The 14,031-nt window shown below is 52.3% G+C and overlaps 4 protein-coding genes across 4 annotated transcripts; 1 reads left to right on the top strand and 3 right to left on the bottom strand.

The window, feature by feature from the left end:
- Positions 1–1,078: 1,078 nt before the first annotated feature.
- Positions 1,079–3,554, bottom strand: J4E90_001404 (uncharacterized protein; the record flags this gene model as incomplete). The annotated part of the gene is made up of 3 exons (XM_051430992.1): positions 1,079–2,328; positions 2,377–2,574; positions 2,627–3,554. 3 exons carry the CDS (start codon positions 3,552–3,554, stop codon positions 1,079–1,081), a joined length of 2,376 nt encoding a protein of 791 aa, XP_051296479.1.
- An 869-nt stretch (positions 3,555–4,423) lies between these two features.
- On the top strand, positions 4,424–7,267 carry J4E90_001403 (uncharacterized protein; the record flags this gene model as incomplete). The annotated part of the gene is made up of 3 exons (XM_051430991.1): positions 4,424–4,744; positions 5,375–6,169; positions 6,983–7,267. The coding sequence occupies 3 exons, from the start codon at positions 4,424–4,426 to the stop codon at positions 7,265–7,267; spliced, it is 1,401 nt and encodes a 466-aa protein (XP_051296478.1).
- A 1,223-nt stretch (positions 7,268–8,490) lies between these two features.
- J4E90_001402 (uncharacterized protein) lies at positions 8,491–9,700 on the bottom strand (the record flags this gene model as incomplete). Its single annotated transcript, XM_051430990.1, has 4 exons — positions 8,491–8,549; positions 8,602–8,933; positions 8,986–9,405; positions 9,525–9,700. 4 exons carry the CDS (start codon positions 9,698–9,700, stop codon positions 8,491–8,493), a joined length of 987 nt encoding a protein of 328 aa, XP_051296477.1.
- Positions 9,701–10,139: 439 nt separating this feature from the next.
- Positions 10,140–11,741, bottom strand: J4E90_001401 (uncharacterized protein; the record flags this gene model as incomplete). Its single annotated transcript, XM_051430989.1, has 2 exons — positions 10,140–11,680; positions 11,735–11,741. The coding sequence occupies 2 exons, from the start codon at positions 11,739–11,741 to the stop codon at positions 10,140–10,142; spliced, it is 1,548 nt and encodes a 515-aa protein (XP_051296476.1).
- Positions 11,742–14,031: the final 2,290 nt, after the last annotated feature.

Here is a 14,031-nt window from a genome sequence, read left to right as displayed (position 1 = left end):
TGCGATGAAGCATCTCTTCAAAACATGCAGCCCACACTGGCCTTGCTTCAGACCAAGCTCGAGCTATACACCAATGGACGCGTTACACGTGACCTCCAATACGAAAGGGTGTTGTTGAGTGAGCAGATGCCAACACTGTCGTCGGCACCTTCCGCTTGATCACCAATACTCCACGTCTTTTCGTGCGTATGAGTCCGTTTGAGATTGATATGGATACTGTACTCGTGATCAAGTTCGTCTCCACGAAGCCCAAAATCACTGTAAGCAAGCCGTATGTCTTGGCCGTGACTTTAAGCTTACGCCACTTCGCCCTAAACTGTTCACTCGCGTATCAAAGCGACCCTTTCGAAGCCTCTTTCGGGCAATGTCCCCCAGTCGCAAGTGTTAGTTTCTGTGGCGGTGTTGGAGTCTCGCTTTCGCAATGACTGTGCGCACTTGCGCTCTGGGCGTTAGAGCTTGTTTTCGATTATTAACTCAGCATATACCAGATTGCTTATGCTACTCGGCCGATATATGTGTCGCTTTACGTCACCAAGCGGCTCTCGTGGGGATATAGTGGTGTCGTGTGTGAGCTGCCGTGGGTAAGAATCGAAACACTATGACTAGTCAGATAACCTGTGTATGTTTGGTAAGCGAAACCACTGGCATATAACGTCATTTGAACGGAAACAAAAAGACTCGATAGTTCTGAGCTGTACTCAAAACGATGAGACAATCCAGAGGTATTTTGTGCTTAGCATCCAAGCTATAAATAACCAACGCATGCGTCTTGGGATGACTGGGCACAGGAACTTGACGACTTTCCCTATCATGTCGGCAAAAACTCGGTAGTTCAAATCGACATTAGTGGGACAAAAAAAGTCAAAAACATACAACAGCCCGGATTCGCTTCTGGTCACCCACGAAACTACTGACGGGCCGGTAACAAGCTTGAGTACCGCTGAGCAAACGGGAAGCGCTATTTACTTGTTCCTATGGTCGTATGTGGAAGAACTGGTCGGAAAATATCGATATATTGGCAGGTCGAATGCACATTTGCGAGCGCCTGCGTCAATCATGGCTTGCTTGACCTACTATGCTAGCCACCACCCAGGAACTTCCTCGAAGAATTGCGTGGCCGCTCGTTGGTGAAGGCTTCAAGTTTGACTGCGCACAAGATGACTTGCATCCTCTTTCCCTCGGCGTCGCCCTTAACAGGTTCGACACGGATGCGCCAGTGCGCGCGTCTGACTGTCCATTGTTCGTCTTCGGCATCTCCACCTCTCTCCTTAGTCCAGAACCACTTCCTTTTTTGACCTATGCTGCGAATGCCGATCATGCCGTATTCATCGTGCGCGAGCTCCGCCGGTGATCCGTCGATTTCTAGAGCGGTATCTTCATAGAGCCGTACACGGACGCGACGTTCGCTGACGCCTGAGTTGGCTGGGCTGACGGGTTGGGCGGCGACCCCAGCACCAGATTGCAGGTACATGAGTCCTAAGGGTTGTGTAGCGGGTAAGCCCATCTTAGAGGCTATGACGGAGAAGAGAGACGTTACTCGTGCAAGAGTTGAATCATGGAAAGTGGCACGAAATTCAACTCCGAATTCAGGACTCGAGTCAATCGCTATCTTCAATGGAATGAACAGCGTCGTGGCCTCCGTTGACGCAATTTCAACGACGAGGGTGTTGCTTTGCGCATGGTCGTCCGTATATGGTCGAGCGTACGACACATATCCCGCCTTCAAAACCGCACTGCTGCTTGCCGTTGATGGTGTGGGGCTTGCAACGTTGTTGACGAGTAGAGGGTTCGGTGGAACGCTTGTTGACTGCGCACCAGATACGGTTTCAGAACCCGACTCGCTTCCTGAACCCGACTCGCCGGGGTCTTTGTCTGGAGTGAAGGAGATACCCGACTGTCGAATGTCTTCAAGACGGATCAGGATCTCAGATTCTTGCCGTTTTAGGTTATAAGATATGTCACAGGGTATGAGCTTTTGCTCTAGGCCCTTGAGATGGAAGTATCGCGCATCCCTCAGTAGGCGAGAGCGATGCGCGTCGCTTCGGATCTCGACATTGTAGCCCTGCAGTAATTGTATCAGCTCGCGAAAGACCTCCCCGTCCCTGCTCGGCACCGAAGGAGGCTTGATAGACGGCGGTCGAAGCAGGGCATCGCGATCTAGTCCAGGGAACGCCTCGTTTGGCGTCGAGAAGAAATGCGCAAAGCCTAGCGAGAAATAATTCGGGCTGTCTCCGGGGGCAGAGAAGAGATCGCGTTGCATCTGGAAGGGTGTTCCTCCGATGCGCACGAAGATGTCGGTGCTGAACAGCTGTTTGGTGAGACGAGGCACTGCTAATATTAGCATCTATTCCTTTTGCTATACATGGCTGAGCTTACACGAGTAGAACTGCGCATCTGCATACAGCTTAACGAAATGTTCGCCATCTCTCGGTGTGATGTGGTAGCCCTGGAGGTGGAGCGCGATATCGCGAAACGTATCCGGGTCGCGGTCGATGTACAGCGTCCTCACGCCACCGGCGCGACCGCCATTGTCATGCAATTGCTGGCCGAAGAAATGCGAAAAGTGTGAGGGTGCTCTAATAGTCTTAGTTGCTGTTCCAATTTGATGTCTCCAGCGTATACTCACCATCTGACGAAATCGACGCTCCTGACAGTCTGAACAGCTCCGAACCAATCTGTATGGGAAACACCTTGCCGGCAGGAAGGATGTCGAGTGCGCCGGGGGACCCAGGCACTCTACGTGGCGTCGAGACATCAATGACCCTTCCCTGTGGCCCCGTACCTTTACTCTGCTCCTTCCGTCGCTCTGCATTTGTGTTCTCTCGTGACACTTGTCGGGGTGTGGCTTCGGAGGTGGCAGCGGTGCGCGTCATGGTCGGCGTTTGAGCGTCAGCCTGGGCTGTGACGGCTGGCGAAGCAGCTGAGGCGTCGGATGGTTGTCGCGACACGTTCTGGCGCTTCGGGGGGTTCTCCGCTGCGGCACTATCTTGCTGTGCGGCTGAAGGAGATTCGGTGTCGGCCTTCCTCTTCGTACCTGCTTGGACAGTCGGTCGTTGTTGCTGTTGTGCTGGGGCTGGTGGCAGCGGAGGCGACAGTTGGTTCTGGCTTTGCGCGACATTTGGCGCTGGAGTGCCGCTCTGGCTCTGTGAAAATGCCTGGTACGCCGCTTCGCCTGTCGCGACAGGAAGCGGGATGTTGAAGTGGTTTATGGCATGCGCCTGGCCTTGGTATTCTTGAACAAGTTCGCCCTGCGGCTCGTACTGGTCCGTGAAGTCGGTGAAGTCGAGCGCGTCCCAGCCTGTAGGCACAGAGGAGCCAAAGCCCAAGCCTGTGAATTGACCTGCCATCACTGGGTGCTGTGCCGCATTGTAGTCGTGATATCCCGCGACAAACTCATGGCTATGCGCCTGGCTCGCGGCCTCGGCTGTGTTTGTGTCGTGCTCGGCATGATAGGCACCGTAGAAGTGCTGCGGGTGCTGTTGCGGAGCTCCACCTGCTTGGTCATAGGTTTGAAATGCAAAATCGCGAGATGATGCGCCTGGGCGGTCGGACATTGGCTAGCTACACCGGAAATCCTTCGCATTAAGCGACGAAGAACCCAAATGCAGAAGCAAGTTGCGACTTGCACAGAAGGAGGAATGCTAGCCCTGCGTTGCTGATGAGAAGCTGACCAACAGCTCTGTCATGGGTAGCTTGCGGGTTCGTTACTCAATGCGGTTGGCTGCACCCGGGGAGGAACTCGAGAGAAGAACGTGGGGAATAGCGAAACCTCGTAGCAACGTCGCTGAGCTGCCGTAATGGCCCAGCCGCCCATATAAGCAGTCATTGGGAGCTACTGATGGTGCCCAGGTGAGGCTGAGAGTGCCCAGGGCTGACATTCTGTGAATGCAGGTGCAGGTGCAGGTGGAAGCTGGCAGTCGCGAAGCGACGCGGCGTCACCGACAGCAAGCGGGGCTGACGTGAGAAGCCCCCATCGCACCAACATCGCCCCGTTACGCTCACTGAGCGTCTCCAAACCTGCGTCCTCTAGAGAGACATATCGCTTAATGGTCTCCCGTTGCAAATGCCGTGACAGCAAGTCGGCTCCCGGATCCATTGTTCGATATCAGAACATCACTCTCAAGTTCGGTGAGTACCTCCCGGACCCACCAGGTCAAACGGATTGTTCTTGTCTCAAAGCCATGTATACCTCTAAAGTCGCACCAACATCGCCCCGTTGGGCCTACCGAGCGGTATGCAAACCTGGGCCTCAGATACCTGAGACACGTCCTGAATCCGCGCCGATGGTTCACAGAGTTCATGGACGACATTCACCCTGACATCAACACCGACGGAGACTACTTCACCCCCGGCGCCCCTTTACCTGAATTCCGCAATTCTCAAAGAGTATGCCAGATACATCGTGCGATCACGAGTCGGAACCATGTCGGTCAAGTTGAGCGTTCGTACGGTCCGCCACTATATGTACTTCATCCTCAGCGTCATCAAGTATGAGTGCCGGCATACCAAGTATGAGACAGCGTCCATCCAGGCTGACGTGCGAAACTTCGTCAACAATCAACTGGCGACTGATGAAAACCTCAGCACCCGAATGAAGACCAAGGCCGTCGCGCATTCGGACGACCTGACCTTCATCATCACAATGCTGTACCAGCCCAACTACCTGTCAACGTTTGAGAGCATGAGGCTAGTCCTAAACCTCACGCTGTACATGCTTCTCGTCGTCGACACATGTGACCGGGGGGTGAGTTCGCGCGCAATCCCGTACGACCTGAGCATATGTGTCTGCGATGGGAGGATGTAGAATTCTATTCTTTCCAGTGCCACGACGATGACGAGTTCGATATCTGAGCCCAGGTCAAGATCAGATGGGGAAAAGGCAAAACCCTCGACGACTCGGCCTACAAGACGGTACCATTTCCTGGCCTGCTGCCGACGTCCATGGCGCTTCAGGATACACTGCGTCTGCTGCTCACGCTGGCTATGATGGACGACGTCTTGATGGACGATATCCGAAGCTAGGACGATCTTCGGTCTCTACGACTCCCCGCTGAGGTTGCAAGCACAGGTCGAAGGCTGAAGATACGGCCAAGCATGCGTGAGGTTCCGGTACTGCGGAAAATGATCGACCATCGCCTCACCAAGATGCCGCAATGGACGACAGATATGCAGAGCGAGATCCGCTGACTGGGTCAATTTTGCGGGTTTGAGGAAACCTTAGTTGCGTACTGCATGCGGCGCGGTGTAGCGTACACATTGGCTACACGTGCATCTGAAGAGGACCGGGTATTCCTGATGGGGCACAGTCGTCAGGTAAGGATCGATTTACGCCAAACAATCTGCCAATGATGAACTTAAAGCTGACTACTGGCAGGTTTTCCCCAAATACAAGTCGCGCATATCGACCGTGGACTTTGCTGCCATGTATCGGAACATGCCGGAACGATCGGTTCTTGTGCAGACAGGAATCTCGCTGAACCGCAGTACAGAGGCACCAACTACGATATCGGACAAAGGACGGCTTCGCGTGCAGGAAGATGAACGAGTCAAGAACGCTCGGCAGACATCAGACGCTGTGCGGGCCACTCTCCGATCCAAGCACGGGAGCTTGACGGCAGCAGCAAGAGCAGGCGACCCACAATGGGAAGAATACCAAGCCGCCGAGGCAGAGCGAAAGGCGATGGTCGACCACGTCAGCATCAAGATCTTCAGGACCGAGTACAAGGAGCATTTTGAGTCACTAGGGTTCACCAAGGCAGCCCTGTTGCAGCTCGACGACGCCATCACAGAGGTAGCCACAACGCCAGACGGTGTCCAATCTGATGCAGACGTCTCCGATCTCCCACTCTTCGTAGCAGAAGACGAGGATATAGACGCTTACGACGCTTTACTGAACACACGCAACGCAGAAGTGACACCTTCGACAGAAGAGCAGGAAAAGTTGGAAGATCTTTTTGGTGATAGCACAGGGCTTGACATGGATATCACGGACAACATCCAGAGCGCAGAGGAGATAGACACTACCCTCGATGACTCCAGACAGATGGCGCTGCACGGTCAGTCGCTCGACAACCTCCGATCCCTCAAAAAATATGCTCAGTCCACCAAGGGCCACTCGGCCTACAATGATATGGTAGAGGACGTGAGTGCGTACGAAACAGAGGGACAGGTATGTGCTGTCTTAATGCAATGGTACAGCATTTGCCACCAAATCGATGCCTTTAACATCGGGGAGGAGCCGTTCTGTAGAACAGAGAGGAGTGTACAATGTATTGATGTTCTATGTAGAGGGAGGAACCCCTAGTATATATAGTAGAGGGGTAACGCTAGTAAGTGAATGTATAGTGAATAGGTGGATCACGTGTATGGATGCCTAACCAACACGTTCCCCGGGAGCTACGACTGCCGCTTTTGCGGTGAGGATCTCACCGAGCCACATCACCCACACGAACACACCTACGCTTGCGCAAAAGAAGCTGCCACCCAAGAAGCAACACGTATCCTCGACATGGCGTCGTCTCCAACTGTACCTTGCCAATTCCAATTAGCTCGGAAGGGGAAGTTCATACTGAGTGGAGCCGTGTTCACCTCACACGACGAGCGCGGCGAGCACATGAGAAGCCACATCCGTTACATGACCAAGAGGGATGACGACGGTGACAATCATATAACTTGTTACTTCGGCGGCTGTGCCGTGAATCCGCGGATTGGCCGCTTCGCTCGAGACGGTCCGCACTTCATCGATGAGCAAGACAGGACAGTCCACTTGTGGTCGGCCCACGGGATCACTGGCTCCAAGGCTCCAGTCGCAGAAATGTGTCGGATCTGTGACCAATGGCTAGTCAACCCCGCCGAGGCCATCTCTCATGCAGTCACGCATCTAGACACGGTGCAAACCATGATCATGATGCACGGATACTGTGGAGTAAAGATGGGACGCGATCTGATACCAAGATTGTGCCCTTTCTGTGCTCATAACGAGTCTCTTCCAGCCCACGAACGCATCGCGACATTCACCCGCGAGGGCCACCCAAAGCATATCCGCGGCCACCTCAAATCTGTTGGCGACTCGCTCGTCACCTGCCCATGCTTCCCGTTGACCTGTACAAAAGAGGAGGAAATGGACGATCTCCAACTCGAAGCTCATCTCCAGATCACACATGGATGTCTGATACCGGCCCGCATTAAGCGTCGTTCCGACGACGTCACCCCAGGAACGGCCGGGTCGCAGCGGGTAACTAAGAAGGCCAGCAAGGGTACGAAATGAGCTGTAGAACAACTCAGTGGAAGCAGAGGAGGTGTCAACGGAGGGTCATATCTCGTGGATATCATTTGTTGTGAGATTTAAGGCGATATTATCAGTTCTACCACATGTGCAATGCTTTCAATATCAGTCACATAGCTCGACACACAATCTATATCCATCATTTGTTTGTTATGTCTTCTCGTTGCATTATTGGAAAAGTTGCTCTATCTCATCAACTTGCTTCCCTGGTCGTCCTGGCACTCATAGACATATGTCGCGTCTCCCGGAAATAGCTTTTTGTCTTTTTTGTCTTCGCAATCGACGTTGTTGACGTTTTGATATCCTAGTAGATAGGTTGGCTCCAACTAGGTTTGTTTAGGTACTGTCTCCAGTCTTGCATGATGGCAGAGAGTTCTCGTGATCGACCCACGGGGTTACTGTCCCTAAAGCTCCAATCGTGGAAATATGTTGCAACTGTAACGAGTGGACTATAGGAATGGTAACGGTTCAAGCTGGATCTTGCTAGGCAGAGCGATTCGTCGATTGGTAGACGGAGTTAGATGCGGCGAGTGGCGTCAGGCTGTCACCTTATTCAAGGGAGAAACTAAAACCTCTAGAGCCTACATTAACATAGCAAGATGCAAAGTATGTATCCTAACGTTAACGTAGGGCCTACATTTATGTAGAAGAATATAAAGTATATGATTAAATGTTAACGTAGAGCCTACATTAACATAGAAAGATGTAGAGTACATAACCTAAACATTAACGTAGGCTTAAGAGTATCTAATCCTTCTCTTAAATAAAGTGCTGCTGTTTTGTTTATACAGCTATGATGTTGTAATAGTACGACTTGCTCCTAGACCTCAGATCCCCCATAGGGCATGAAGTCTTTGATGTTAAGAATATCATCAGCACTATCAAATGCCCGGTATTCAATGCCGTTCAATCTCACTTGTAATGCAATGCCTGGACATTATGAGTTGGGTCTATTGTGCAGTATGTTTCCTACTCGATCGTACTGTTACATAAAATCGCCGTCTAAGCGAAGCAAGATCTAACTTGAATGACTGCAAATAAACGCAAAACACATAGAAGAAATGTGATATCGAACAAACCCATGCCAGCCATTATGCAAGAAAAGACAGACTTTTTGTGTGACAAGTCCACCTCGAGACCCGCTGTCATGGCTGTCTTGGTATCATCTCCTCCGTCACTCTCTCCACATCGCACAAGACGAAAACTTAGTTAGTCTTAGCGATTTCTACTCCGCCTGTAGCACCTAGTGCCTTCTTGATATCACCTTCCGGGAGTTAGCTTTGGGTGCGACAGAAGGCGTTGAGAAAAAAACTTACCGTAGATGGCGAACTGACCAGCGGTCAGGGTACCGACCATGAAAAGACGGGCACCGATACCACCGAAAGATCCACGGAGGCCGAGCTCCTTGGCGATCTTGATCAAACGGGAGGTGGTTCCCTCTCCGGGAAGACCCTTGGTCTTGTTAATCCTGGAGAGCATGGTGTCGGCGGGCTGGGAGATGATGGCGGCGGCGAAACCGGCAATGATACCAGAGCCCAAGTTGTAGACGGTCTGCATGCCGTTGGAGGTTTGGCTCTTGTCGACGACGGAGTAGACGGCCTCGTTGACCTTCTCGAAGACGGCGAACTTGGCCATGGTGTAGGGAACCCTGATGGATGATTAGCCAAATCTCAACTTCCAATCAGAGGAATTGTACATACTGCTTGAACAGGATGGGTCCGAAACCAGAGTAGAAGGCACCGACACCCTCGTTCTTCAGGATCTTGGAGAATCCACCAACGAGACCGTTGGCGAAGGTTGGGTCACCGACGAGACGGATACGGGTAGCCTCGAGAGGGCAGAGGGCGACATCGGCGAAGAACTCAGCGACGGCGGCAGAGGCGAGGTAGACGGCAGTGCGGTTGTTGGCGGCAGTCTCGTAACCGACAAGGTTGATGGACTGCTGCTTGAAGAACTCGTAACCTCCGAACTTGAAGGCACCCTGGAGGAAGTAACCGGCAGCGGTGGGACCGAAGCCGGTCCAGACAGCGCCCATACCCTCATTGGCGATGGTCTTGCGGAAGCCGCCGATCAGACCGGTGTTGTAGGTGACGGGGTCAAGTTGTATCCTGGTCTTGACGCTGTTACACATGTTAGCTTGGCATTCTGTCGTCATTTTCGACATCTGTCAACTGTCGCAAAGCGTGTGCGATGCAGGCATTGGCATCGTCCCGAGCCATTGGGGGGCGGCACAACGTACACATCGACGGGTGTGAGGGCTCCGTGGGTGACGGAGCAGCAGACGGCACCGGCGAAAGCGAATCGCGAGTACAGGGCAAGGCCAGTGGGCGCGGTAGGGTCAGCGGCCGCAAGCTTAGCCTTTGCGGCATCGACCTTGCTGGAGCCGGTGGCGGTGGGGGGAGGAGAGGTGGCCATTTCTCTGGTATGGAACGTAGAAGCGAAGGAAGTGGAGTGGAGAGGTTTGGTGGTGGTGAAGATGGACAGGCGGAGATTAGAAAGCCGCGATAGTTGATGAGAAGTTTTGTGCTTGGCGCTGGACCCGTTCTTTCCCGACTGCAATCCGGATATCCGCCCTGCAGCACACCCTCCATTCACATCACCGCGCCTTAGTGCGTGCCACCGGTATCAATTAATCCCGCATCCGAATTCCGATGCGCAGATTGGTGCTATAGCAGTACTAAGTTTGCGCATTGTTCCTCATCGCTCAAGCCAGGCACCGCCGACGTTCAGTCTTATCAGACGCAAAAATTGACATACGTGAAGCGGCGTACTGAGATCGATCGGAATCAGAAACCTCAACAACCGGAACTAAGAGCGTTATCTCCGCCAGCATCGCCAACTTCCTTTCGTCCTCTCACTCCTCCTCTTGGATCTCGTTGTTGCTATTCGGACATTCCTCGCGATTGATCAGGCGTGTCAGTTCAGCCAGGTCGTCGCGTTTCGCCGTTACAGCTTCCGGCAACTCACGCATGGGTTGCCCTATCAGCCCAAGCTGCTCGAGCATCTGCTTCGCTGCTCGACGTGTGTCCGTCACGCCCTTTAGTGTCTCCTCGATTACCGTCGCCGTGACGGGGTCGTTGAGGCGCGCCGTCATTACCTTTTTCCTCTCATCCTTATCAAGACCCTTCAGATCAGCACCAGCGAGCTTCACCATTCGAAACAAAACCGTGTCATGAACTGTTTTCATGTCTTGCGCATTGTTTACAGTCACTTCCAGCTTGGTCTCCAGATGCGGAAAGTGCTCTGCGAACTCATGGTTAAGATTGTCATAGTCGTCTGCTTTGTCACATGCGTCAAATATCTCCTCCAGCGATGGAGTGTAGACGCCTGGATGAGGTTCTCTGGAGGCTCGTGGCTGTGCTGATCGAAGTACAGCAAGATCCAGCAGCTCGTCGATTCCGGCCTTTCTCAACTCGTTCCGCGCACACTGGATTTTGGCCATCAGTCCTTGTCGCGCTCTTTCTGCCAGCTTCCTGTTATAGGCTCTCCATTTGGTCTCGCATCGTTTTACTTCCTCCCTGTCATCATCTTCCTCTGCATTCTTTTTGTTCCTTTGATACGCACGTCTCTTCTTCTCACGGTCGAATCGGTGCTCCAGCTGCTCCTGTCCGCTCAACACCTTGAGAGCAAGGTATATGCCATCGTTCTTATTGGCAAGCTCAAACTCCTTCTGTCGGATATGCGCTAACATGATGATGAGCATGTTAAACGGATCCTGAGTCTTGAAACCTTTGGTTTCTGGCCGGTATGCGTGGATGGCTCTCAGTAATTGACGTTGAGAAGGTTCCAGGATACCATTTTGTCCAGTCTCGTTGTCCTGGTTGCTATTTCTGTTGTCACTGACAATCGCTAAAATCTTGTCGACAACCTTTACTCTTTCCCTGAGAGCAGCAACAAAGGCCTGGCGCTCGGTCGAGTCACTGTTACGCTTGTCGGCAATGCGCTTGTTCCAAGTGAGTATTACGTCTAACATGTGTTCTTCTGACTCTTCAGCTCCCAATAGTAGTGGCTCTGAACGTAACGGAGCAAGTAAGTCGTCGAATACCCGGTCACTTGATCCGTCTGCGTTCCTGATTCGCTCCAGGACTGAGGTATCCATGCCTGGCCCATCAGCTCTGAACGCCGCAGCCACTCCCCGGTACTGTTCTCCGTCCGCCACTTCTTCATCGATATCAAGATGCGGCAGGTTTGACGCATGTTCTTCCCGACATAGGTCGTCGAGTTGGGCTATGATGTCCTCGAGATCGACGTCCGACACCTCGTATTCATCATCGTGTCGAGTCGACGAGGGCCCTGTTCTGCCCCTTTCGAAAGTAAAGCGCTCATCGAGATACTCCTGTTCGCAGTCATCGGCGGTGTTTGGATTGGCCTGACGCAACCGTTCGCGCATCCGCGCTAGGGCCTCCGACCCACGTAAACTCCTCGCACTGATTTGTGGTACATCAGTACCATACATTAAAGCATCGTAAGCTGACTGACGTTCTAACATTTTATTGGGGATAACTGGTGCAGGTTCTGCTCGCACAAGACTATGCTTGTGGACTACGTATAAATACTCCAGTCGTCACTGCCTTCACAATCAATGCTACACCAGGAGCGTGGGATGCGAAATTCATACCCGCGCGGTGATGTCTACGCATCAAAATGATCACAGCACGAGTTCTTCCTGCTCATTATACCTATGCTAATCACATGGCTGAGGTTCGTCGAATGAGCCAATCCACGCCAGTGTGATTTTCGACACAACCATGGATCGCGCATGTCTACACTGGATCGCATGTCACGTCCACGGTTCACCATATTCATCAGAGTATATAAGCAGAGGCTGCCGTGACCTTTTTGAAATCCCACGCTCGACTCTTCACAAAACTCTTTCATACACAAGTCTTTCACAAAAATCACAAGGCCCTTCAAAAGCACTCTTCACACAACGCTTTTCATCCTCCACCACCCGAAACCATCCAAGGTTCTGGTTATGATGCTCTCACAGCTCGTTCACGCGCATCTCAATACCATCAAGCCAAAATCTCAAGAGCCAAAACACGCCCAAGAGTACGAGCTCGACGCCATGCCATCTGAGCCGCATTCCTCGCCGTCTCCGTTCCCGTCGGCCCATCCTTCGAGGGCTTCTTCACGAAACTCATCACGAACTTCGTCACGGACTTCATCGCGTACATCGTCTTCGAACGCTTCAATGTATTCAGTATCCACCTATTCAACTATGTCGACTACGTCCCTCGATACCGCGTCATCTGACGCGCCAACATCAGAGTCGCCAATTTCAGGCTTCTCTTCACGCGCAAACAGCCCAGAGATCGACATGACGGAATGGGAAGACATCGATCTCACAGACCGCATCACCTTGGGACGTGCTTCACACTCCAAGCTGTTGTTGAGGGTGATTCAGTATCTGCGATCGCGTACTAAGCCGACTATGCCCGCGACGCCGGTGCTGCGACCCGCGCGTGATGAGAAGGCTATGATGGACATTCCGGATTGGCATTTGGAGGGATAGGACTGGTCTGTCTGCCGTTAGACCTAGACTTGGCCGACTCAACGAGATGGAGGCGCAGTCAGATACACCGCCAACGGTAATTGTGTTTGGATTGTATCAGCACTTCGACAGGACTAGATACCCTAGACCACAAATCCTTCTCGCTTAGGAGAGAACTCGTTCTTATGCAACAATGAAGATTCACTATCCCTTCGCCTTGGTTCTTTGAACGCGAATATGAGGCAAAAGTGACATTTATACTAAGCTAAAAATGGCGGACCTGCCGCTTCTGGGTGATTCAATCTCAGTATTAGCACCTAACATTTGTAGGACTTCTATCATGCCTTCTTCCCCTGCAGCGTCGTACATCGTGATTAACCAGCGCCATGTAAACCGCTCAGTCCTCCAGATCAAAGAGCCAAAAATCCCTGATCTCGGCCTCCACATTCTCAGACCCTTCAACGTCTCGACTATCCTCCCCTATCGTAGCAAACAACTCCTTGTTCGCCTGCTTCAACGCCTCAAACTCTTCTGGAGGCACCCACCCGTCAAGCCCCACGTTTAGCATACTTGCGAGGAACTTCTTGGCCTTGTAATCCCTTTCAAACTCTTTGAAGCTTTCAAAATGTACGGCGTACTCTTCCGGGCTGGGTAGAGGATAAGGACAGTCTCCTTCGAAACCTAGCTCCTTCCATCGTCGTGCTGTCTGTATCAATTCTATTCGAAAGGCAGCAGCGCCGTGTATCCAGGTGCGATGGCCATACATAAAAAGCCGAAAGTAGGCCTCGTCCATTTCTAGAGGCGCTAACATTGCGGGTGGAAGGAGAGAGCGAACCAGAAAAGTGAAGGCTTTGGCGCGCCTCTCGCTCTCGGGCTAGAATTTGTCTTCATCGGAAGGATCGGGGATTTTGCGGGCAAAATCTGGTGTTTCGTGCATGTACCAGAATGCTGGCTTGATGCTCGATGATTGCCAGTCGATTATCGCTGTAAGCATAGTCGGGTCTTCCTCCGAAACGAAGATATTTCTCATGTTCAAGTCGGGGTGAAATAGGGTGGTCTGTGCCATCAGGCTCATGGAAGGATCCTGAATCATCTTCTGTATCACTGCGCGACAGTATTCCAACAAGGCTTTGTGGTCTTCAACGGACCCATGATAGTGTGGTCGCTTCGAGCCAACCGCATCTGGCGGAAGTCTCGAAAATCCTGCGTCGATTAGACCGTCGCAATAGGCGGATTGATCGGGCCCTATATA

The sequence above is a fragment of the Alternaria incomplexa genome (genome assembly GCF_024043165.1).
Source record: "Alternaria incomplexa strain BMP 0042 chromosome Unknown scaffold_1, whole genome shotgun sequence".
Classification (NCBI taxonomy): Eukaryota; Fungi; Ascomycota; class Dothideomycetes; order Pleosporales; family Pleosporaceae; genus Alternaria; species Alternaria incomplexa.
Note: the sequence above shows the minus strand (reverse complement) of the source record. Positions and strands in the feature narration are given on the sequence as shown.